The sequence below is a fragment of the Chiloscyllium plagiosum genome, chromosome 25 (assembly GCF_004010195.1).
Source record: "Chiloscyllium plagiosum isolate BGI_BamShark_2017 chromosome 25, ASM401019v2, whole genome shotgun sequence".
NCBI lineage: Eukaryota > Metazoa > Chordata > Chondrichthyes > Orectolobiformes > Hemiscylliidae > Chiloscyllium > Chiloscyllium plagiosum.
The window spans coordinates 6,113,892-6,140,169 of record NC_057734.1 but is presented as its reverse complement, the minus strand read 5'-3'; the positions used below and the strand labels follow the sequence as shown (position 1 = coordinate 6,140,169).

The 26,278-nt window shown below is 40.3% G+C and overlaps 1 protein-coding gene across 1 annotated transcript in view; it reads left to right on the top strand.

The window, feature by feature from the left end:
- chfr (checkpoint with forkhead and ring finger domains, E3 ubiquitin protein ligase) overlaps positions 1–26,278 on the top strand; it is a 104,909-nt gene that overhangs the window by 62,380 nt on the left and 16,251 nt on the right. Inside the window, exons 2-10 of the mRNA XM_043715443.1 lie at positions 3,510–3,606; positions 8,955–9,064; positions 13,954–14,013; positions 14,551–14,994; positions 15,606–15,762; positions 17,204–17,358; positions 18,122–18,284; positions 20,363–20,484; positions 23,765–23,884. Coding sequence (XP_043571378.1) covers positions 3,510–3,606; positions 8,955–9,064; positions 13,954–14,013; positions 14,551–14,994; positions 15,606–15,762; positions 17,204–17,358; positions 18,122–18,284; positions 20,363–20,484; positions 23,765–23,884 — 1,428 coding nt within the window. The remainder of the gene's footprint in view (positions 1–3,509; positions 3,607–8,954; positions 9,065–13,953; positions 14,014–14,550; positions 14,995–15,605; positions 15,763–17,203; positions 17,359–18,121; positions 18,285–20,362; positions 20,485–23,764; positions 23,885–26,278) is intronic.

Sequence of the window (26,278 nt, the reverse complement as noted above, 5' to 3'; positions counted from 1 at the left end):
GTTTGTGAATCTTCAGTAGGAGGTCGAATCGGGAAGTGCAGAATTCACAGACAATGAGGTTGGAGGCTGCGGGTGGGAGATCCCTGGAGGTGAAGAGGTTGTGGATGGTCTGGGAGATGATGCTGTAGATGGGAGATCCCCAGAGGTGATGAGGTTGTGGATGGTCTGGGAGATGAGAGATGAGCCAAGAGCCTAACCCTAACCCATCACCAATTGGTGATTGGACCTAACAGATTTATTAATCAGTTACTCCGTGTTACAATTGATTTGTTGAGAGAGTTGGGAAGATTAAATTAAAATCAGGCTTAAAACCTCCTTACAAAATGAGAGAGAAATCTTGTAAATGATAGTTTTCACCTGCTTTGTCTGATAGCATGACCTGCTGCATCATGTTTCCAGCTGCTTATAATGGGTAAATTATCCATGTACAATTTTCAGGAAATCTCTTTTAAGCAGTCTCCATGACCATAACTTACTACTACAACGACTTACATTTATGAAGCACCTCCAACATGATGACATTTAGTAAGCCTGTCACTTCCTATCTACTACTATGTTTTTGAAAACATTCAGCAATGAGATTGCAATAAAGTGTTCATGTGCACCACATTCACAAATTTACATCTCTCTTTCTTCCCCCTGCCCCATACTGCTGATTAACGTTACTGCCAATATCTGTATCATCCTGGGATTTCACAAACTCCCCCTGCAGGCTGTTCCATATATGCAAGAAGTGTGAAGAACTTGTATCTTGTATATTGTTCTTGTGTCAAGTTGAACCTCTGATTTACTCTGCAAAATCTGTTAATCTGTTTCTGTTTCCTCAAGGGTATCTCTAAACTCACCTTTTTCAATGTAAGGTGAGAGGAAGAAACAGAGGGCTTGGAGACCTCTTTACTTTCCTTTTGTTTTCCCTTGAGGGCAGCTGTCCAAACCTTATCAAGTTGGCTTTGATTTAGTACTTCTAGAGATTGTGTTGTGCTTTCCAAATGTGATTGACCAGTTTTTAATATTTAGCACCTCCAGATTCAAGTGCACCTTATTGTTTGTTTTATCTTTCCTTAAAAGGAAGCACTTCCATTCCATGATTGTTGGTGGTTATGTCATGATGCACAGACACACCTCAGAAATGAAAATATGTTTTTCTTCAGCACCTTTCACAATCTTTGGACACCTCAAAGGTGCATTACAGACAATTGAAGTATAATTACTTTATAACTTAAGAACAGCAACAGCCAAAATCTGCACAACAAGCTTCAACAGACAGTGTGACAAGGATTAGATAATCTAATTTTCTGGTGATGATTGAGGGTATATAGATATTGACCCAGGCACGATGTGAGACATTCCTTGATACTTCACCAGAATTTGGCCTACGATGTACAGAGCCATGAGTGGGACTTGAATCCACAACCTTCTGACTTGAGTGCTACCAGCTGAGTTCTTTCAATGCATCTGATGCACATATTCTGCTGCAGTCCCGATAAGATCGTAGACTAATTGTTTGGAACAAAAAGCAAGGCTGATAACAGTTGGGCAGGCTGATGGCCTGTTTTTGGTGTTGTGGACTAGATCAAACACCAGATCAAATTTAGGAGGTAGCCTAAATCTTAACTTTTATCCTATATATAGGCAAGTATAGGTGCTGTGTTCCAGATGTAATTTGTTTGGTCACACTACCCAGCTTAAGCAAAACACACTTTATTATTACCCTGCAATTAAAGAAAGAAGACTTAGTCTAACTTTAACTTTAATGGAAAACTTAACAGAATAATGGATTATTTAACTACCAAACAGCAATTGTTCCAATATAGGAACATCTCACAAACAGATACAGTACTTGGCAAAGGCAAAATCAGCAAAACTCATTGTCTCACATGCGATTCTGGCAGCAGAAAGAGAACCCCACCTTTTCTCTGTAACAGAAAATTCTGGAAAAGAAACTAATTCCACGGCCAAATTCAAAATGCAACAACTGCTGAAAGTTAAACTAAAACCCTGGTTTTGTGGGAACCTGACTCCACCCATTCATGTGGCTTCTGCTGGTCCAACATTTAAAAAAAAACCATGGCCTCACAAGAAGTTTACTTTATTGGCTTGGAGAGACTGATTGGCATTTATGGCTCTGAACCTTTCCATAAAAATACCACGACAAAATACACCTGTAAAAAGCCATAGTATCATCACACTGGCAAGAAATCAGAAGCTTTCAGTGCTTAAAATTGTATTACATTATAATGAAATCTGACATTTGATGCTAGAGAAATGAGTCGAAGAGTGTCGTGCTGAAAAAGACTCTGATCTCCAGCAATTGCAGTCCTCACTTTCTCCCAATTGTTAGAGAGATGAGCATGGTATTTAAAATTAATTTTGATAAACTCTTAATATAGCGAAGAGAGTTGATTAGTAAATTAGCCCTTTACCTTTCTCAAATTATAATTTATATAACCCCTCTACAGAAGTCCAATATTTGTGATTGGGCATGGACCTGTTTCTGATTATTGATATCGGAAATGAATTCTTTTAAAGATGAGGTTTGTATCCTTTTTATTCCTGAATCATGCACAGATTGGAAATAGTTTCCATATTGGTTTAAAGAAGGAAAATGATGTAAATCACTTTATTGGGGGTTGTGTATGACATCAGTTAGAGAATATGAGTTCTGTATGGGATTGACAGAAGGAATGCTGCCTTGGGATTTTCTGCTTGCTTCTATTTAAAGAGCAACTCTAACATGGTTTTGCATATAGAATTGGAACAGGTCTATTTTAGTTAATCACTGAGGTGCAATATTGAAAATTGAACTATCTCCAAATGATAAGAATTTTAGGTAACAAAATGAAACAGCACAGAAGAAGCAGATTCAGCTCATGGTGGCTTTGCCAGCCAAGTGGCAGGATGGCTCAGTGTTTAGCCTTGCTGCCTCACATTGCCAGGGACCTGGGTTCGATTCCACCCTGGGGCAACTATCTGTGATGAGTTTGCACATTCTCCCCATGTCTGTATTGGTTTGTCCGGCAGTGCTGGTTTCCTTCCACAGTCAAAAGATATGCAGGTTAGATGCATTGGTCATGATAAATTACCCATAGTGTCCAGGGATGTACAGACGAAATGGATTAGCCATGGGGAATGCAGGGTTACAGGGATAGGGTGGGGAGGCGGATCAGGGTGGGATGCTCTTCCGGGGGAGGGGGAGTGTACTCAATGGGCCGAATGGCCTGTTTTCACACTGTAGATTTTAAGATTTTTGATAGAGCAACTCAGAAACTCACCTGGTATTTCCCGTAACTGGTAATTATTTTCCCTTCAAGTCATTATCAAGTTCTTTTTTCAGAATACTATTGGATGCTTCCACCACCTTTTGAGGAATTCCGTTGTATATTGAAAGTTGACTAATGGTGAACTATCTTAATTTGAGAAGAGTTTTGTACCTGACTAATCCTGAATTATGCAAGTAATATAATAAATTACCTTTTTTATATTTAAAATCAATGTTCTGTTTTTTATAGGTTGTGACTTGTCATTTCCTGGCAATAAACTTGTTTCTGGAGACCACTGTAAAATAATTAGAGAGAAAACTGGACAAGTGTGGTTAGAGGATACAAGGTAAACTGCATCCTTTTTTTTTCTAGATTGAGCATTTTGTTTCTGTTTTTTAAAGTATATTCTGAAAGTGAAGTTTGTTTATCTTGTGATGGTACCACTGCATCCAACACAGACCTGTTGTTTATTTGTGGATGTCTGGCTGTTGCTAGAGATCAAAATTGGGATGAAAGTTTTTCTCTCTTTTGTATGCAAGAGTCCAGCCTGAAATGAATTAGGTGCGCTTGATCCTATTTGTATCAGAATTTAACCTATAAACATAACTGTCAACAACTTGGCATTGAAGTGGCAATCTCATCAGGGATAAAATTACTTCTTTGAAGATAAAAATGCACGTTTTAGTGGAATAGAAGTGCTGTGCTGGGATTGAATTTCAGATCCTTTACTTGTGTAAAGCTAGCTTTTTCCTGCTTCTGATTCATGCTGTATTGTTACAAGGTAACCAGTCCAGTGATTTTGATACTGTCCATAGATTGAAGTCAAACCTCTCCCATTTGGAGAATGACAGATCTAAGTTGGAAATGTTAAATGACAAAAATGACTGAAGCATTACTATCTAATGAGTTGATGTGATTTTTTGGTTACTTTTTTGTGACCGTGATGTTAGATGCAGCATTGAGTTTAGAGTAAATCTGAAAATGATAAACTGTTGCAAAAATTATAAGTTAAAATGATAAACTTTAAAACCCCTGATTTAACTGTATTCAAATTAACTCAAATTCTAGCAATTGATGAGAAAACTGAAAAGAGAATGCACTTTTTCTGTGGCTGCTTGTGCAAAATACAGCAACTAATTAATGTTGAATTTCACCAAAGATTCAGTAACCCAATTGAATTCTTCGACTCCCTGTGTGAAATGGCTCTTATGACTCTTCAATTAGATTTTGTTCTGGTAATTTTTCGTTGTTGAAATTGTTGTATGTTGCCAGTAGGTGGCTGTAGAGTTCATTAAACATCCAAGTAAGTTTATGGTGCTATTAGCTAGCATTTGGCTGGTTGAACTTTAAAATTGTTCTGCTTGGGTCAGAGTTTGATTCATTAACATGAATGTACTGACTTCCAACAATTAGAAATAGATATGTTTGGAAAGCTGAAGTCCCAATCTAAACATTCAAATTAAAGCCAGATAGTTTTAAAGAATGCTCTGTGGACCAATCTAAGGGTGCTTTTAAAAAATACAATAACAACACCAACTGGATTTATACACTGTACAGTAGTAAATTCAAGAATTATGTAGTTCAATTTTCCAGGCTTAGCTCTGGAATCAAATTTTAGCCTCATTGCAACTTGCTAAATTTACAGAGCATAATTAAACAATTTGCATGAATTAAACAAGTAAAACAGGAAGAGCTTCTATGCCTCAGGCAAGGGGTGAAATTGAAAAGAAGTCTCCATAAGAACATAAGATATTGAAGGTGAACTAGGCCTTTGGACCCATTGAGTCTGCTGCAGCACTTGATCATGGCTGATATGTTTCTCAACCCCATTCCCCTGCCTTCTCCGTGTGATCCATGACCCCATTAAGTTTCAATCAGTTTCCCTCATCATTCTAAGTTCTTTCATGTATTCCCAGTCCTCTGCTATTTCTCATGACAAGTCATTCATCCCTGGGATCATTCTTGTAAACCTTCTATGGACCCCTTCCAATGCCAGTACACTCTTCCTTGGATACAGGGCCCAAAGCCATTGTCAATATTCCAAATGCTGTCTGACCAGACCCTTTTAGGGCTTCAGCAGTACATTGCTGCTCTTGTATTCTAGCCCTCTTGAAATGAATGCGAACATTGCATTTAACTTCCTAACTGCCAACTGAACTTGCATGTTAACATTAAAGAGGATCCTGAACTAGAACTTCCAAGTCCCTTTATGCTTCAGATTTCAGAAGCCTCTCTCCATGTAGAAAATTGTCCTCACCTCTGTTCTTCCTACCAAAGTATATAAACCTGTCACTATCCCACATCATATTTCATCTGCCACTTGTTTGCCCACTTGCCTAGCATATCCAGGTCTTTTGGCAGCCTCCTGGCTCTCTCAACACTACCTGGTAAAGACTTTCCGGAAATCCAAATAGATATGTCCACTCAGCCTTCTGTGTCTAACTTACTCTTTTTTTTAGATATCTGAAAAACTCTTGATCATCTTTTATATTACTAGCTAGCTTACACTCTTTCATCTCTATTGATTTTTTTAAGTTATGCTCAGCTAGTTTTTAAAGGCTTCTCAATCCCCTGACTTCCCACTAATCTTCACCACATTATATGCTTTTTCTTTTATGCTATCCCTGGCTTCCCTCATCAGCCATGGTTGCCTTACCCTCCCCTTAGTATGTTTCTTCCTCTTTACAATGAATTTCTGCTGCACTTCCTGAATTATCCCCAGAAACACCTGTCATTGCTGTTCCACCACCTTGTCTGTTCGGCTCTCCTTCCATTAACTCTGACCAGCTCTTCTCTTGTGTCTTTGTATCGTGTCCTTCTTGGTAACCTCCAGCTTTTGACAAGTCGAGTAGAAAGCAATTTACTATTTAAATAGAGATTGCAGATCTAAGGTACAGAGTGATTAGTGAGCCCCTTTACGTGAATTATAAAATGTTAATATGCTGGTACAGCAAGTGATTAGAAAAGCAAATGTCATTTGTTACAAGGGTAATGGCATATAAAAGTAGGAAGTTTTAGTGCAGCTGTGCAGAGCTTTGGTGAAACCACGTTTGCAGTACTGTATACAGTTTGTTTTCCAAACAGGAAATTATTACTTCAGAGGGAGTTTCAAGAAAACTTGCTGGACCTATTACTGGAAAGCTTATCATTTAAGGGGACCTATAGCCACTGGAATTTGGGAAAATGAGAGATGCTGCATTTGAAACATTGAAGGTTTTGAGGGGACTTCATAGAATGGAGACTGGGAAGATATTTCTTTTGTGAGGAGCTCTAGAACTAGGGACCATGGCTTTTTAAAAAGGCTGACCTCTCATTCTTAAACTGAGATGAATTCTTTTTTTCCCTGAGGGATGTGGAGGCCGAGTGATTAAGTTTACTCAAGGTGGAGCTATTTTGATTCTGAATAGACAAGAGAGTTGAGGCTGATGTAGTGGAGAGACAGGGAAGTGGAGCAGATTAACCATGATCTCACTGAATGGAAGCCACGATGTGGAGATGCCAGTGTTGGACTGGGGTGAGCAAGGTCAGAAGTCAGGCAACACCAGGTTATAGTCCAACAGGTTTATCTGAAATCACAAACTTTTGGAGCATTGCTTCCTTGTCAGGTGAAGTGAGAGAAGCGCACAACGTATGGGCAGAGAAATCAAAAGATCATACAAATGGTGTGCATGGAGTGATGCTTGACCAAATAATAGGTCTCTAGAGTGTCAGATGGTGTGTGTAAAATGTCAACAGCTGAATATCAAGTGAAGGGATGACCTACAATCTGATTAAATGAGGCAGAGAGAATTACAAAAAATTAAGATGGTACTGGAGTCAAATCAAATGGCTGGAATAAAATAATAGGTATAAGAGTCATATGCTGAGGGTCTAACCAAAGTAATAATTCAAAACTGTAAAAACTAAGGTAGAGAGATGGGAGGCTGAATGTCCTTGACCACTGAAGCGTTCCCTGTTTGAGAGGGAACATTCCTATCTGGCAATTGTTGTGCAATGTCCATTCATCCATTGTTGTAGTATATGCATGGTCTCACCAATGTACTATTATTTGGGGGGACCTTGCCTGCAGCACATGAGAGAGACAATGTTGACTGGGTCACATGAGTATCTGCCACGTGCATGGTGGCTGGTGTTCCTATGAATGATGGTAGTATCCATGTCAATGATCTGACATGTCCTGCAGAGGTTGTTGTGGCAGGATTGTGTGGTGTTGTGGTCGATGTTGTCCTGAAGGCTGGGTAGTTTACTGAGAGCAATGGTCTCTTTTTAAGGTTTGATGGTTGTTTGAAGGTGAGAAGTGCAGACATAAGGATGATCTTGGTGAGATGCTCATCATCGTCAATGACTCGTTAAAGACTGCAAATAACATGTCAAAGAGCGCCAGGAATGTCCCTCCCAGTCGAACGCTTCAGCAGTCAAGGAAATTAGGCTTCCGTTCTTCAGCCAAATGTTCACCAAGCAGAAACTGATAACCAAGTTCCATATTAATGAAGACCGCCTGAACCATGATTTTTGGGTTCATGTCGCACTATGTATAAGCCCACCACACTTCTGTATCTGTAAAACCTTCCTTACTGTCCTGTTTTGACACCATCGCATTGATAAATTGTTATGCTCGCTTTATCTCAGTTTCTACAGTTTTAGATTACTTATTAATTTGGTTAGACCCTTGGCATGCAACTCTTAGCTGAAAATGTGTTGCTGGAAAAGCGCAGCAGGTCAGGCAGCATCCAAGGAACAGGAGAACCCTGAAGAAGGGCTTATGCCCGAAACGTCGATTCTCCTGTTCCTTGGATGCTGCCTGACCTGCGCTTTTCCAGCAACAAATTTTCAGCTCTGATCTCCAGCATCTGCAGTCCTCACTTTTTCCCATGCAACTGTTATACCTGTTATGTTATTCCAGTCATTTGGTTTATCTCCAGCACCACCTTATTTTTAATCTTTTGTAATTATCTCTGTCTCATTTAATCAAATTATAGGTCATCCCTTCACTTGGTATTTGGCTGTTAACATTTTACACACACCATTTGACACTTGATCAACTGCAGAAAGCTATTATTTGCCCAGTCGACACACCATGCACACCATTTGTATGATCTTTAGATCTCTCTGCCTATAAACTGTGTGCTTCTCTCTCTCCACCTGACAAAGGGGCAATGCTGCAAAAGCTTGTGATTTCAAATAAACCTGTTGGACTAAACCTGGTGTTGTCTGACTTCTGACATTGAATAGAAGAGCTGGCTAAAAGGGTCAAATGGTATTTCTGAACCCTAATATTCCTAATTCAAAGTTGATTTTATTCTCTAATCAGATGATGCAATGTTCAAGGTGTTTATACCTTGTGTTTGGGGGTTGTTTACAGGATTTTGGCTGTGAAGCAGTCCTGTGCAAGTTAGGTGTGAGCACCACTGTTGTGGCCTAACATTCACATTATTGCTGCTACACAAGCCAACAACAGTGGCATCTTGTTTTACTTAGTATTTAACTTAGGCCTTCAGAATTAGTGTGGAGGGAATTACCAGAATGTCACCTTGTTCATTGTAATGTTTAAAAGAAATGAAGGGTTTTAAAGTTGAGCATGGCATAATTTCCAAATGATGATGAAAGCCATGGGCTTTGACAGTCTGGTGAGTGCAGGTTTGATGTGCCTCCTTTACCAAGAAGGTTGAAGACTACATATGTTCTTGTTTTCAGCACCAATGGAACAGTCATCAACAAGTCCAAAGTAGTGAAGAAACAGACGTATCCATTGCAGAATGGAGATGCCATTTACGTTGTCTACAGGAAGAATGAGCCAGATCAAAGTAAGGTTACAATAATTAAAAGTATCACCCATAGTTTGAATGATCCCATTTCCGGTTTGTTTGGATGTGATTGGGTTGCAACCTGTGAAGCCGCTAAGTAAGAAACCTGCTTTGTAGTTGGCTGTTATTTTTGGCTAGTTAATGTTCTCTGCTAAGTAAGATTTGTTGCTAAGATAGCAGACAACTTATTTGACAGCTGGTACTGAATTAGCAAAATCTCCTGTAAAGTTAAATATTCCAAAATGGAAAACTGATGCCTTTGTTTTTGGTCCCTGCTCCAAACCCCCTTCTAATTTCACCCCTCTCCCTGAGACATAATCAGTCAAGACAGTTTGCAACATCAAAAGCATAATTGGCTTTGACATGAGCTGCATAGAATAGAATCCCTACACTGTGGACACAGGCCATTTGGCCCATTGAGTCCACATCACACCCCCAGAGTATGCCATCCAGACTCACCCCATTCCGGTAACCCTACATTTCCCATGGCTAATCCACCTGACCTGCATGTCTCTGGGCAATTTAGCGTAGCCTATCCACCTAACCTGCACTTTTGCGACTGTGGTAGGAAACCATAGCACCCAGAGGAGACCCACACGGACTGGGAGAATGTGCAAACTCCACACAGATAGACAGTTGCCTGAGGATGGAATTGAACCCAGGACCCTGGCGCTGTGAGGCAGCAGTGCTAACCACTGAGCCACCTTGTTGCAAACTACATTCTTGCCTTCACTAATCTGACTTATTTTTACTTCTGTAACATTACTCCACTCAGTCTCAGGTCATCTGCTGAAACCCTCTTTTCCAAACCCTCTGTTCCCTTGAAACATAACTATTCCATTGCACCCCTGGCCAGTCTACCACATTCTATTTTTTTAAACTTAAAGTTGTCCAAAAGTGTTTCCCAAGCCTAACTCATACCAAGTCCCTTTGACCAGTCATCAGTGTTCCCTCTAATTTTCTTCCCGGCTGCGTGGCTTCTGGAACCAGAAGTCAGTGCTGAGATTACAGGCTGTCACCAATCAGCATGCGTGGGACACTGGAACCTCTGCAGCTTTGAGGGAACATTACCTAAACCTGGCTCTTGGTCAAGCACATTCTTGATTTAAGTATTCTCAGCCTTGCTTACAAATCCTTCCCTGATTTCATCCTTCCCAATCTCTGTAATCATCTTCATCTCCACAATTATCTGAGCTATCAGCATTCTTCAAATTCTGACCTCTTGTACATCCCAATGTTATTTGCTCCACTACTGGTAATCATGCTTTCAGTTACCTATGCCCCAAACCCTGGAACATCCTCCTTAAACCTCAACAATTATCTTCCTTGCTTTTACTCTTTTAAACTTATTCAGACCAACCTCTTTGACTAAGTTTTAATTTAGCTTGTGACCTTGTGCTGCATTTTTAAAACCATATGAAAAGTAAATTGGGAGTAGGCCATTTGGCCCCTGAGTCTGCTCTGCTATTCAGTAGGAACTTGACTGATCCAGTACTTCTCACACTTGCTTTCCTGCCCCTTCCTCATAACTCTTGAATCCCCTATAGATCAAGAATCTATCGATTTCTGCATAAATATACACTAGGACTCTGTCCCTGCAGCTCTCTGTGGCAAAGAGATCCAAAGACACTAAACCCTTTGAGAGAAGATATTCCTCCCTTTGCAATCTTAAATTGGCAACCCTTTATTCTGAGACTATCCTCTGATCCTAGGCTCTCCCATTATGGGAAATGTCCTCTGAGCATTTACCTTGTCAAGCACCTTTAATCCTATATGTTTCAATGAGACCACTCTCATTTTTCTAAATTTCCAATGAATAGAGTGACAAGCTCTGTAACCTTGCTCATAAGACAATACCTCCAGACCAGTGATCATCCTAGTGAACCTTCTCTGAACTGCCTCCAATGAAATAAAATCTTCTCTTGAAATAAGGGAACCAAAACATTCTCACCAGCACCTTGTATGGTTGCAGTAAGATTTCCTGACTCTTGATACTCCAAACCCCTTGAAATAAGGGCCAGAATTATAACAGTATAGACCATAAGGAAAAGAGCAGAATTAGGTCATCTGGCCTATTGAGTCTCTGCCATTGAATCATGGCTGATATGTTTCTCCACCCCGTTATCCTGTTTCTTCCTGTCATCCTTGATCCATTTAGTAATCAAGAACCTATCTGCCTGTCTTAAATACCCTTGATGACTTGGCCTCTATAGCCCTCTAAGGCAATGACTTTCATTAAGAAACCGTCTTCTGAAGAAATTCCTCCTCGCGTCAATACTAAAATATTTTGAAGGGTCACTTGACCCAAAACATTAACTCTGATTTCTTTCCACATATGCTGTCAAATCTGCTGAGCTTTTCCAGCAATTCATGTTTTTGTTTCGAAAAAGTCATTCCTCAGTCTGAAATTCTGCCATCAGGTCCTAGGAGAAAGCGAGGACTGCAGATGCTGGAGATCAGAGCTGAAAAATGTGTTGCTGGAAAAGCGCAGCAGGTCAGGCAGCATCCAAGGAGGGTGCCTGAAGAAGGGCTTATGCCCAAAATGTCGATTCTCCTGCTCCTTGGATGCTGCCTGACCTGCTGCGCTTTTCCAGCAACACATTTTTCAGCCATCAGGTCCTAACCTCTTTCTTTATCTCTAGGTCCACTCTGTCCAGACCTCTCGGAATTCTAAGCTTCAGTTAGATGCCTCCTTCCACATTCTAAATTCCATTGTGTACAGCCCCAGAGTCTTCAACCGCTCCTAATATGATGAGCCTTTCGCCTTCAGGATTGTTCTTGTAAACCACTTCTGGATGCCCTCCAAAACTAATACATCCTTTCTTGGATATGGAGCCCAAAACTGCTCTCAAAATTCCAACTGAAATCTAATCAGACCCTTGCACAGCTCAGCAGTACATCTCTGCTCTTGTATTCTAGCCCTCCTAAAAGGAATGCTGACATTTCATTTGCCTTCCAAACTGCCTAACCTGTACTAGCTTTCCTGATTACCTGCTGCACCTGTGTAGTGTGTCCAAGTCTTTCCAAGTCCCTTTATGTCAACACTTTCTGCAGTTTTTTCTTTTTGGTGTGCGCTGCCTTTTTTGTAATACTGTTCTATTGTTTTTATTAGCTTTACATTTTTTTTCCACATTGGGCAAAATGTTGGTATTAGAAGTACAGTTATTTTGCCCTATCAATATCTCTGTAAACTATTTGGATTCCTCTCATATCCTGCCTTTTGTGTCATCTGCAAATTTAGCTGCGGTACATTCATTGATTTCTTCCAAGTCGTTTATGTAAATTGTAAAAGGTGGCAGTCCCAACACTGATCCCTGTGGGACCCCACTGGTTACAGATTATCAACCTGAAAAATAATCTGTTATCCCCATTCGCTGTTTCCTATCCATTAGCCAATTTTCTATCCATGTCAGTACACTACCTTCAGCATTGGGGGCTCTTGTCTTAAACTTTGTGAGGTACTTTGTTGAACACCTGGAAGTCTGGTTGAGACTTCCTTGCAAAACTCTAATAAATGAGTCAGGTAATATTTCCCTTCCATGAAACCATGCCAACTCTGCTTGATTAGATTATGATTTTCTAAATGGTCTGCTATTACCTCCATAATTGATTCCAATACTTTATGAACGATTGATGCTAAACTAATCATATTTGCTTTTTTGCAGCCCCACTTCTATTTTTTTAAAATATGGTTGGCACATTTGCAGTTTTCCAGTTCTCTGGCATTTCTCCAGAATTGAAGAATTTTTTGGAAAACTACAACCAATGCATCCACTGTCTGTAGCTGCTGCTTTTATGATGCTAGAATGTAAGCCCTCAGGATTAGGGTCTCTTACCGATCTAGAGACCCATTAGTTTGCCTAATACTACTACTTGGGTTATGGTACTTAATTCCTTTCCTGAATTCTTTAGATTCAAAGTCTCTTCCGCTGAATTGACTGATGCAAAAAAATCTCTTTAACTCCACTGCTATTTCCTTGTTCCATATTCATTTTCTAAGAGTCCTATGTTCACTTTGATCCTTCTCTAATTGTATAGTAGAAAGTGAAGGCTGCAGATGCTGGAGATTGGAGTCGAAAGTGTGGTGCTGGAAAAGCATAGCAGGTCACGCAGCACCCGAGGAGCAGGCAAATCGATGTTTCGGGCATAAGCCCTTCTTCAGGAACGAGGCTTGTGGCTAAGGGGCTGAGAGATATATGGGAGGGGTGTGGGGCGAGGGGGAAGGTAGCTGAGAATGCAATAGGTAGATGAAGGTAAGGCTAAGGTGATAGGTCGGAGAGGAGAGTGGAGCGGATAAATAGGAAAGGCGATGGGCAGGTCAGGAGGGCAGTGCCGAGTTAGCGGCTTGGGACTGGGATAATGTGGGGGTAGGGGAAATAAGAAAACTGTTGAAATCCACATTGATCCCATGTGGTCCCAAGGTGGAATATGAGGCATTCTTACTCCAGGTGTCATATGGATCTTAGTATTGACAGTGATAGTGACTGTGTTCTCTGCCAAGCGTTATTAGTTTGTGAGCATTGAGGAAAAACTGATTTGTATTTGTAAGATTTATTTGCATTGGGTAAACAGCCTAATAGATACCAGTCAATCTTACATTCAATAGGTCCTTTTGTGACCCTAAACTTCAAGGAAGATTTGTAGCTAAGTTTGGCTTTGGTGACACCTGCAGTACATACAATACTAACTTCCAGGAGGATGTTATTATAAATGAACTACTTGAATACCTTACTTTATCCTCTATCCATTCAGTATCCCTGCGTCATTGGCAAACTACCAGTCAACTCCAAAGGATGTTTTACAATTCAGTGTTATTGCACTATATCTTTTGGTTTTAATGAAAGGAAGTAGCCTTTTCCATTATCATTTCTCTTTAATTTATATTCTAGATGTTGCCTATTTGTACAAAGCACTGAAATCTGAAGAGGGAATCATGGAAGAACCAATGGGTAATTAAGAATTGTTTGTTAGATTTTAATGGAAATAAAGTAATGCAAGTGAACTTTCTCTAGTTGTAATAACATATGAAGAAAAATGTTTAATTCTGTCATTGATGGAGTGAAATAGGGTAGGAGAAGGCTTATATGGAGATCAAACACCAGCAGAGGATAGTTTGGTCTGTTACTATGCTGTAAGACTTACAAGGTATCTTGTGAACCTAGTGACTTATATTACAAGACAGAATTAAATGTTCAGACAGATAAATATTTGAAAAATTAAGAAATTTTGGACCAAAATGTGTGGCAAATTGGCTAAGAATTAGACTGTTGGTCAGTTCTTTCAGAGGACAAGTACCGAGACAATGGCTGCCTCTGTGTTGTAACATTCTTGGATATTTCTTATTTTGTTTACATATCTTCGCAGTTCATACAGTTTCATGCAGATAGTATTCCATAAGCAAAAAGGCTTTTTAGTGAGGGGTGAATTGACTTAATGTCAATCTGAAAATGCGTTATCATGTACTCTCAAATAATTTTTGTGTACAGGATCCTCTTGCAGTGTTTTTAAAGAAACCTCAAGTTTGGACAGCAACAACGACCAAACAGCAGTCATTTCCCCACTTTGTTCAAAACAAGCTGAACACCCTTTCCGAGAGGAACCACAGCCATGCACGTCTTACTACGATCCATTCTGTACCTCTGGAGCAAACTCTGACACTGATCAGCCTATTACTTCCACAGTGGAGCCATGCACTTCCTCAACAGAACCTGTGGCCACTACTGCTAGATCTTCAATGTTTGCACATGGACCTAAATGTAGTCCAACATTTTGGACTTCATGTCCAAAGATGCCTAGTCCTGCTTTATCACCTTCAAGGATTCAGGTGAATGTAGAAAGCACATCAGGACCTGAAGCCCCAAAGTCGTCATATCCAGGTGCCTTGGAGAAAGAGGAAGACCTGGAACCAACCAAAAAGAAACACAAAATGGGCAAGTGTTTATTTTGCAGCTTTGACTATTGAGGATTTAGAGTTTATTTCCTGAGTTGACTAATATGAGCACCTGACGCTACACAACTCCTCCAAACCCCTTTTCCCCATTCCATAGATCTGTCCAGATCTTTACTGTCTGAGCTAAATTGTAAGGAAATTTCAGACAAAGCTTCAACTTCCAATTGCTTTCCAATTATGCCTGCATAATGTGGATATCATTGAGAAGTGTGGTACCTATGCGCAGAAGAGCACAACCTACCAGGAAAAGGGGGGGGGATAATTAACGTCCTGCATTAAAATTTTGGAACAAAAATGTGACAGTGCATTTGCAGTTTGAATCATTTTTAAATTTATGTAGGTCTATACATGACGTATTAACATAGATTCACACAACACAGCAGAAGGCCTTTTAGCCCATTATGCCTGCACTGGAGCTTTCACTATTCAGATGGTGATAGGCCCACTTTTCATTTCCAGCATTTACTTTCTTTTTAAATTCAAAGATTGGATTCTGTGTTTCTTTTGTCCAACTCAACACATAAGCTTTGTGTGATTTTTAATATTTGCATCTGCTATAAAATACCTTTTTCTTGTATAACATTTTGGTAGAGACATATGGAGTTTCAGATCCATTGCTGATCAATGAGAGTCAAAGTTCAAACATTACACGTGAGGATCAAGTGACCTCTGAAGGAAAGCAGCCAGATAAAATGGAGGAAACGCTCACCTGTATCATCTGTCAAGACTTGTTGCATGACTGTGTCAGGTACATTGAGATGTGAAAGTTTTAAATAGAACAGGTACAGGTCCTTCGGCCCTCGATGTTGCGCCGCCCTGTCTTACTAATCTGACGCCCATCCATCTACACTATTCTATTTACATCCATATGCCTGTCCAATGAAGACTTCAATGAACTTAAATTTGGCGAATATACTACAATTGCAGGCAATGCATTCCATGTCCTTACTACTCTCCATCTTTTATGAGATGAGCTATGTTTCCAACATTTGATTGTTTTGAAACACAGCAAACATTTTATTAACAGGTACCTAATGGGACCCAGGTGTGTACCAGTTGATTAAATATTCTGGATCATAGAATCTCTACTGTGTGAAAGCAGGCCATTCGGCCCATTGAGTCCACACCACCCCTCCAAACAGCATCCCCCATCCCTGAAACCTTGCATTTCCCATAGCTAATCTACCTAGCCAGCACATCTCTGGGTACTATGGGCAATTTAGCATGGTCAATCCACCTAAATTGCACATCTTTGGCCTGTGGGAAAAAACTGGAGCACCCTAAGGAAATTCACGCAAACACAAGGAGAACATGCAAACTCCACACAGTCACCCAGGGGTTGCATTGAACCTGGGTTTCTGGTACTCTGAGGCAGCAATGCTAACCGTGCCGTTGATCAAGATGTCCACGTTGATGGGAAAACACACTAAGTAATAGAAACGTATTGCAGGGGTATACACATCACTGTTATATTTTATTTACAGCATAAATCACTTAAACAATATTGTAACTTTACCTTAAATAAAACTTAGCAGTAGAGAGCCATCCCACTCTCAATCTTAACTGATTGCTCTGACATTGTGGAGGTCATGATACTACATTATTTGAGAGATATAATTTTTGCTGGCTTATCAAGAATGCCAGTTCATAAAGTACTAGTCACTGCAGAGTTTGCTGCAGTGGGAGTTTATTTAAAATTCTACTCAAGACTGCAACATCACAATATTTTGAACAGTCCAGCTCCAGTGGCGTCTTAGACCCAGATGTAGCCTCCTAATGTGGACTTTGTGGGTGGCACTACAAAATGGCAGAAAAAGTTGAGCTTCTGAATTAACAGCATTGCTACCAAGGATAGTATATTTGGGGTATGATCAGTAGTTATGCATCATTATAGCATGGATATTTTCTGATCAACTGATTCAGAAAAATCATTATGCAGCTCTGAACCAGGGGGGATTTGAACTGGAGCCTCCTGACTGAGGTAGGTGTATTAACAACTGCATAACAACAAGAGCTTCTCAATCTAGCCTGTGCTTGTTGTTAATGTATTGTTTGAGTGATGGTAACTCTGAAAAATGTGAGTGATTAAGCTTAATCTCTGCAGCACAAAATGTAAAAGCTTTATCCAACAATAAACCCTATAAGGTCTAATTCCACCTTTCCGTCTACCCACCCCTGACCACCTTCAGCCTTCAACCATGTATGCATTCTTTCTGCGCGGCATGTTACTCTGGCTGGATGGAGCGATCATCACTCTGTCCGACGTGCCGTTGTCCTGTCGAACGCATCAGCAAGAACCACATGGTGAATAATCTGGTAGAGGCTTACCTTTTGCAACACCCAGGCAAGTAATTGCTGTCTTAAGTTTATGTACACTGATTTTGTTTGTGTTAGAATATGCTCTGTCACATATTCCAAATGTTTGATATTGTGTGATTTGGGAGAGATGGAGAAATGTTGGACATACATCTTAAAGCTGAAAGCTGTAATTTATGGAAAGCAAAATTGTAAATTCATTCATATCTTGCTCTTGGTTATCCTTCATTGAATTTGACAGTTATTTGAGTTTTCTCAGTGCATGAATTAAGGCTGCAGAGGTTTTAAAAAAAAAAACCCTTTATCTAGAAGGAAATTGAATTCCCACATAATACTGTTGCTAAGTCAGTAATTGTTGTGTGAATTCATGCTTTGACCTTTTGAGTGAGTTAATGGACATGACAGATGCAAGATGCAAGAAGCAAGATTGTTTCCAATTTGGTTCCTTTATTGAATTTTGCAGAACATTCGCAATTTTACCACTAACTTTCCATTGCTGGATTGGAATGCAATTCTGAGAAAGCTATAATAGTTAATAGGGAGTAATGCAACAAACAACAAGAAATACAATTTTAAAATGTCAGAGTGGAAAATATGATCTTGTCAGGAAACATGCCAAGTGTGCACATTTCTTGACAGAATTTGGTAAACTTGATTTCCCGGTCCTATTTCTTGCTTATCTGAAAATTTCTTTGCTTGCCCTAGTGGGAGAGGAGAGGAAATTACTGTGCTAGATAATGGTACTGGTTTGATTTGTTTTGGTCACATTTGTGTGTGAATTACTATTTCAGAGAAGTGTCGCAGTGGAGATGAACTGCAAAGCATGGATGCCAGAAATAAAATCACACATGACATGTTACAGCCTAAGATTAAGCGGTCATTCTCCGATGAAGAAGTCAGCTCCGAGGATTTTCTCGAACTGTCTGATGTTGATAGTGAATCTTCTGATTTTAGGTGAGTTTTTGAAAGATCTGTTGTTTCATATAAGAAATGCATGAGGAGCAGATGATCCTTGTAAAAGAGGGTAGTTGTTGATCAGCATTCGTGCTGAAGTTCAAAGATTCCTAAGGCAAGCAAAATAATTGGTACAGTGACTAAACGGCAGTAAATGTCCTGCTTTGTAATGAATTATTGGCCCTTTACAAAGCAGTGGGGACATACACAGACTGAAAATTCAGTATCCACAGTTGGCTAAACGTTATTGTGAAACACCCCGACATAATTCAGGACATGTTCTTGTAATACTTCAGCTGTCATGTTATGTATATTCACTTTTTGGAATGAATAATGGAGTTCCCTTTCTGTCTTCTCCTGAAGCTGTTGCTTCTTTGGTGTCCAAGCTCTTCAGTGCTGGTTATGTGCTATATAAGCTAACCTAAAATCTATTTTAGAACCTTAGAACATTACAGTGCAGTACAGGCCCTTCAATCCTCTATGTTGTGCTGACCTGTGGAACAAATCTGTTCTACACTATCCATTCTCATCCATATGCCTATCCAATGACCATTTAAATGCCCTTAAAGTTAGCGAGCCTACTACTGTTGCAGGCAGTGTGTTCCATGCCCCTACTACTGAGTAAAGAAACTACCTTTGACATCAATCCTATATTTATCACCCCTCAATTTAAAGCTATGTCCCCTCGTGCTAGCCAACAACATCTGAGGAAGAAGGCTCTCACTGTCCACCCTATCTAACCTTCTGATTATCTTTCATGACTTAATTAAGTCACCTCTCAACCTTCTCTCTAATGCTGTGTTATCCAAATTTGGAGGGTTTAGCAGTAATTTGATTGAGCATTGTTTTTAGAACTTTTGAAATAAATTTGTAGAATAGATAGTGTAAAGCTTTTTCTGCTGTTGGGCTGAATCTCAGCCAAAAAACATAAGTTGAAAATCCCTCAGGTTATCAGGAGACATTAGGAAACTCCTCTTCACACAGTATAAGGTGTGGAGCAGACTTTTACAAAAAACAGTAGATGTCAGCTCTAATTATTTTAAATCTGTGATTGATTTTGCTGGCCAAAAGTACAGGAAGATTGGAGCCAAGGTGGGTGGATGGAGTTCAGAGCTATCAAGGAGTCATTAAATGGTGGAACAAGCTTGAGGGGCTGAATGATTCTGTTTTGTTGCACGCATCAGCAGTTGGTGTCATTGGACCAATTAGTCATGGGAGTACTGTCACCAGGACTGACTTTGTCCGCTTAATGTGTTCAAAATGCATTGTGTAGTGGATAATCAATGATAAGTGGGTGTCACTGAATGGCAGTGAGGAAGAGGACTCTTGGATAATTTATTTTCTTTTCGTCTACCCTCTCCCATATCCAGGGCACTGAAGTTAGTTGTTTTCTGCAGTTTTGTATATTGGTTAAGATCCACTAATTTGCTGTAGACTAAGGAATCCTGGTCTGAGTAGCTCAGCTGCTTAATGAACAAACTTACTAAGGTACCTACAATTATATAGTACCTTCCACACACTCAATGTCACAGAACTCCATGGTAATTTGTTATCGTGATGGTCAGGATGCAGGGGCAAACTTCCCTGCTGTTTAGTTAGTGCCGTAGGATCTTTCTTTTACCTAAGACCACCAACCAAATGTCATTTTAACATGCCCTCTGAAGGACATTTTGACTGATCAGCAATCTCCCCGTACAACACTGGAGGATCAGCCTCTGCTTTGTTTTATTCTCTGCAGTGGGGCTAGGACGTCTGGCTGGTGTTCAAACTGTGGTACCAACTGACATTTTGAATAAAACTACTTGAGATACTGCTTCAGTTTATTTTGAGCGTGTGATGGTTCAGCTCAGCTTTTTAATGGAGACAGAAGACATGAAATGCAAGTGGTGCAAAATGGGAAATGTAAATGAGTACAAAGCAAGATTTATGATTGGATCAATTGCTTCTAATGCATTGCTTCTCTGTATTTGTTTTCTTGGGACTCCTTAAGAGTTTCACAAGCTCTGCAGTAAAAGTTTTTAAATACAGTTTGCTATCTCTACATGGTTGACTGCATTTATATTTCTATTCATTTTCAGTCAGCCCCATATTGTATGCAGACAGTGTCCTGGATTTCGGTCTGATAGCAATCCACCTACATTTTTGCCAAGTTTCAGAATGAATACTGATGCCCCATCAACTTCTTCTAGTATTCCTGTTGGTAAGTGTCTATTGACTATAGGCAGCACAGTGGCTCAGTGGTTAGCACTGCTGCCTCACAGTGTCAAGGAGTCTGGTTCAATTCCAGCCTTGGGTGACTGTCTGTCTGGAGTTTGCACATTCTCCCCGTGTCTGTGTGCTTTTCCTCCGGGTGCTCCGATTTCCTCCCACAATCCAAAGATGTGCAGGTTAGGTGAATTCACCATGCTAAATTGCCAATAGTGTTCAGAGATGTGTAGGTTAGGTGCATTAGTCAGTGGTATATGTGAGGTAATAGGGTAGGGGGAATGGGTATAGGTGGGTTACGCTTTGGAGGGTTGGTGTGGACCTGTTTGGCCAAAGGGTCTGTTTCCATACTGTAGGGATTCTATAATTGGCAATACTGCAATTATAGTTACTATCTCGAAGCACAGCTTTGAATTGCTTGCTTAACTGCACGGTTTAATTTTTTATATTCACTTGGGATGTGGGTGTCACTGGCTGGCTAGACCAGCATTTATTGCCCGTCCCGAGCTGCCTTTGAGAAGGTGGTGGCGAGTTATCTTCTTGAACTGCTGCAGTCGATGTGCTGTGGATTGACCACCATGCCTTGGGGAGGAACTTTCAGGGTTTTGACCCAGCGACTGTGAAGGAACAGCAATATATTTACAGGTCAGGATAGTGAGTGACTTGTAGGGGAACTTGCAGGTGGTGGAGATCCCCTGTAACTGGTGCCATTTGTCCTTTCAGATGCAAGCAGTTGTGGGTTTGGAAATTGCTGTCAAAGGATCTTTTGGTGAATTTCTGCAGTTGTAGGTAGCAGTGTATATGAAGTGTCAGTGGTGGAGGGAGTGGATGCTTGTGTGCGCAGTGCAGTGCCAGTCAAGCAGGCTGCTTTTTCCTGGATGTTGTCAAGCTTCTTGAGAGCTGTTGGAGCTGCACCCATCCAAGCAAGTAGGGAGTATTCCATCACATTCCTGACTTATGTCTACTAAATGCTGGACAGGCTTTGGGCAGTCAGGAGGTGAGTTACTTGCTGCAGTATTCCTAGCCCCTAGCCTGCTCTTGTAGCCACTGTGTGTTTATGTGGCAAGTGCAGTTGAATTCTAGTTAATGGAAACCCCCAGGATATTATTTAATGTTTCAAAAGTGGTAATGCCATTGGATCTGAAAATGTGTCGCTGGAAAAGTGCAGCAGGTCAGGCAGCATCCAAGGAGCAGGAGAATCGACGTTTCGGGCATGAGCCCTTCCCGAAATGTCGATTCTCCTGCTCCTTGGATGCTGCCTGACCTGCTGCGCATTTTCAGCTCTGACCTCCAGCATCTGCAGTCCTCACTTTCTCCTAATGCCATTGGATGTCAAGGGCTGGTGCTTGGATTGTCTCTTATTGGTGATGGTCATTGCCTGGCATGTATATCTTGTGAATGTTTGCATCATTTGTTTTCAAGTGGATGTGATATAATGGGTTAACGTTTATTGTCTCTTCTATGATTTTCAGTTCTGTGTTAATTAATTTGAGCTGTGTGAGGCAAAAATGTGGAAGATTAGACTGAAGATTGGGAAGAAAGAAATAGGATATACCAATGGGGTGACATGGAGTATGGCTGAAGAAGGCTTTTGTGAGGCCTAAACAGCAACATGGGAGGATATTTTTCCAAATGATCTTTTTCTGCCGTACCTTTGATATACAGTGTTGCCTTAGAGGGGCAGGCAATGAATTTGCTGATCAACTGACCTTGTATCACAAATGGATTATCTAGAAAATGTGGGAGACAAAGTCCGCTATCTGGTGGCTGAGGAACAGTGTACATAAATGCCAGAAATCTAAATGAAGAGAACTCTAAAAATAATGTGAAAGGAGTGGACCTGAGCGGAGCTAGATGCTAACCTAGTTATGTGACCCCAACATTTAGACCCCTCATTTATTTTAAGAACTGTCTTGAGAACAGGTCTCTTGTTTTTTGAGTTAATAATGCATGTCAACAACAGTACTTGGATTTTGCAATGATTAACTTAAGTTACTTAACTTTGTTATTTTAGTTTTTGAGAATTCTTGTTGCCTGTCATTTGCTCAGTTGCTGGCTCCTGCCCAAATCTGATTTAACTGTTAAATTGAAAGTCACTCAGAACTGGCTACTGGAGTGTCAGAGCTGAAAAAGACATGAACATAACAGTGCAGGAGGAGCCCTTTTACTCCCTCCTGCCTACACTTGTACTGCTCATAGAGTCATAGAGATGTACAGCATGGACCGAAGGGTCTGTTTCCAACTTGTCCATGCCGACCAGATATCCCAACCCAATCTAATCCCACCTGCCAGCACCTGGCCCTCTATATCCCTCCAAACCTTTCCTATTCATCTATCCATCCAGATGCCTTTTAAATGTTGCAATTGTACGAGCCTCCACCACTTGCTCTGGCAGCTCATTCCATACATGTACCACCCTCTCAGTGAAAAAGTAGCCTGTAAGGTCCCTTTTATATCTTTCCCCTCTTACCCTCAACCTATGCCCTCTAGTTCTGAACTCCCACTCCACAGAGAAAAGACTGTCTATTTATCCTATCCATGCCTCTCATGATTTTACAAACCTCTAAAAGGTCACCCCTCAGTTTCTGACGCTCCAGGGAAAACAGACCTAGCCTATTCAGTCTTTCCCAATAGCTCAAATCCTCCAACCCGGGCAACATCATTGCAAGTCTTTTCTGAACCCTTTCAAGTTTCACAACATCTTTCCGATAGGAAGGAGACCAGAATTGCATGCAATATTCCAACAGTGGCCAAACCAATGTGCTGTACAACCGCAACATGACCTCCCAACTCCTGTACTCAATACTCTGACTCATAAACGAAAGCATACCAAGCGCCTGCTCGTCTAATCTTGTTTCACAGCATCCTTTTTAAAAATGTTAATCAATTGCATTTGCAATCATTTTACATCTGAGAGCTACAAAAGTGTAAGTCATATATAATGATATGAATTCTAGATTGACTTTACTTAATATATAGCTATAATTAACATTCTTCCAACTGTTTCTATCACTTTTGTGAATGAACAAACTGATTTAAATACAGTCACTATTTGCTTTTACCTTAATTTTGAACAGTGACTGCTCAGATTATGGATCATGATCATTCATTTGACTGTGTACTATGGACGAAAGGAGATTCTCATTTATGTTTTAGGTTTTATTTTTGTATTTAGCAGTGAACTCATAAATTTTCTGATCTCCACCGAGTGAATTACTTTGTCCATGTCCAAAACTTGCTAACTGTATCTTTGTTTTTGTTGAAATGTTTTTAAGCTGTCCAGGAATACACCTGCCCTGCTCGAGGTCCTCACATAATTTGCACTTGCTGTTTTCAACCAATGCCTGACCGTAGGGCAGAACGTGAACAGAACCCGACTATTATACCTCAGCAATGTAAGTGGTCACCTTGCAGACTGACTTAGTTTTTTTTTAATGAATTGCCTGGCTGTTTTGAAAAAGAAATTTATAGGGCCTCTGAATGAAATCTTTAGCTCAGCTTCCTTTCCAATAGAGTTCCAGGTCTTGTCCAAGTTTCATAAGACTATAAGAAATAGGAACATGGAGTAGACCATTTGACCCCTTGAGCCTGCTTCACCATTCAATAAGATCATGGCTGATCCAGCACACTCCATGTCTACTTTCCTGCTCTTTCCCCGTAACCCTCTACTAATCAAGAATCCATTTTATCTCTGCCTTAAATGCACACAAGGATTCTAACCCACAGCTAGCTGTGGCAAGGGGTTCAAAAGGTTCACAATCCTTTGAGCGAAGCAATTTCTCTTCATCTCAGTCTTAAATTGGCATCCCTTTTATTTTGAGACTGTGCAGTGTGAGGAGAAACCATTTATGCTGTCAAGCCCTTGCAGAACCCTGTTGTTTCAACTAGATTACCTCTCATTCTTTCCAGTAAGTAGAATCTTTGTTCATGAGATAATCTCTCCAGACCAGGAATTATCCTGGTGAGCCTTCTCTGAACTGCCCCAAATGAAATGATGTTTTTCCTTTTCAAAAAAAAAAGACCAAAATTGATCACAGTACTTTTGTTGTGGTCTCACCAGCACCAGGTCCTAGGACCTGAGCACAAACAAGGACCTCAGTTTGACTGAATCTTTCATTAGAAATTGCACTATTTTTAAAGATGTGGTTAGTGTACTCCAGTTTGTTTAAACCTTTCCCTGACCTGAAAGTGTAGTGTATTTTTGTTCCAGAATGAAATTGTTTTAGCTTTAGGTTGTAAGTTTGCTCGCTGAGCTGGCAGGTTTGTTTTCAGATGTTTCATCACCATGCTAGGCAACATCATCAGTGAGCCTCTGGTGAAGCGCTGGTGTTCCCGCTTTCTATTTGTGTCTTGGTCTGTTAAGGTGGGTGATATCATTTCCGGTTCTCTTTCTCAAAGGTCCAAATCAATGTGTTTATTGATAGAGTTCTGGTTTGAATGCCAAGTCTCTCGGAATTCTCGTGCATGTCTTTATTCATCCTGACCTAGGATGGATGTGTTGTCCCAGTCAGTGGTGGTGTGCTCAGTCCGTGTGAAAACTACCTAAACAGTGTATTCAAGGACGGGTACCCGATAAACAGAGTCCGCTGATTCTTAAACAATAAACCCAAACAAGTAAACACAACACACCCAGAAACACTAGCCACATTACCATTCATCAAAGACATCTGAGATGACTACCAGACTACTCCAACCTATGGCATCATGGTAGCCCACAAACCTACCAACACACTGAAACAGCTGCTGATGAACCTAAAGGACCCTATACCAACAACCAGCCAAACAAAATACCGTGCAAGGATTGTAACAAACACTACATTGGACAGACAGGCAAAAAGCTAGCCATCAGGGTTCGCTAACACCAACTAGCCACCAAAAGACATGACCCACTATCACTAGTATCCTTACATACAGACGAAGAAGGACACCACTTTGACTGGACAACACATCCATCCTAGAACAGACTAAACAGACACACATGGGAATTCCTCGCGGCCTGGCATTCAAAACCAGAACTCCATCAATAAAAACATGTATTTGGACTCTCTTTTCCAATGTCTGAGAAAAAGAACCAGAAATGATATCACCCACCTTTTTAACAGACCAAGATACACAAATAGCATGTGGGATAGAACACCAGCACTTCATTGGAGGCTCACTGATGTTACCTAGCATGGTGACGAAACGTCTGAGAACAAACCTGCCAGCTCATCGAGCAAACTTACAACCTGAGCAACAAATCTTCTTAAAAATTGCAAATTGTTTAAGCTTGGTATTCATTAATCATGTGGTTACTGTTATATCATCAGTCAGTTAAAACCAAAAATTCCTAACTGGGTATTCATTTACAGATAATTTAATACTAAAGATAAAGTGAGGGCAAAACAAAAATTTAATGTATGGTCGCAGTGATGTAGCATTTTCTTAGGGAATCATATAACAGTGCAACATAAAGGAGGCCAATGTGTCTGTTGGAAAGGCCCTTTTAAAAAGCTAACCAATTATCTCAATTTTCCCCATGGCCCTGCAAAGTTTTCTTCAAATATTTAACCGGTGCAACTTTGCAATTTATTATGGATCTACTTCATTTTAAGGCAGCAAATTTCAGATCATAACTCATTGCTGCTACATTTCACATCATCTTACTTCATTTTCTATTTATTGTTTTTAAAAAAATAATAGAAGTCTAAATCTAATTTAGTTTAAGTTATAACTTTAATATAACAAGGCTTACTCTAAAATGCGCAATCCTTGTAGTTCTCATTTAAAACATTTAAAACTGATTTCTA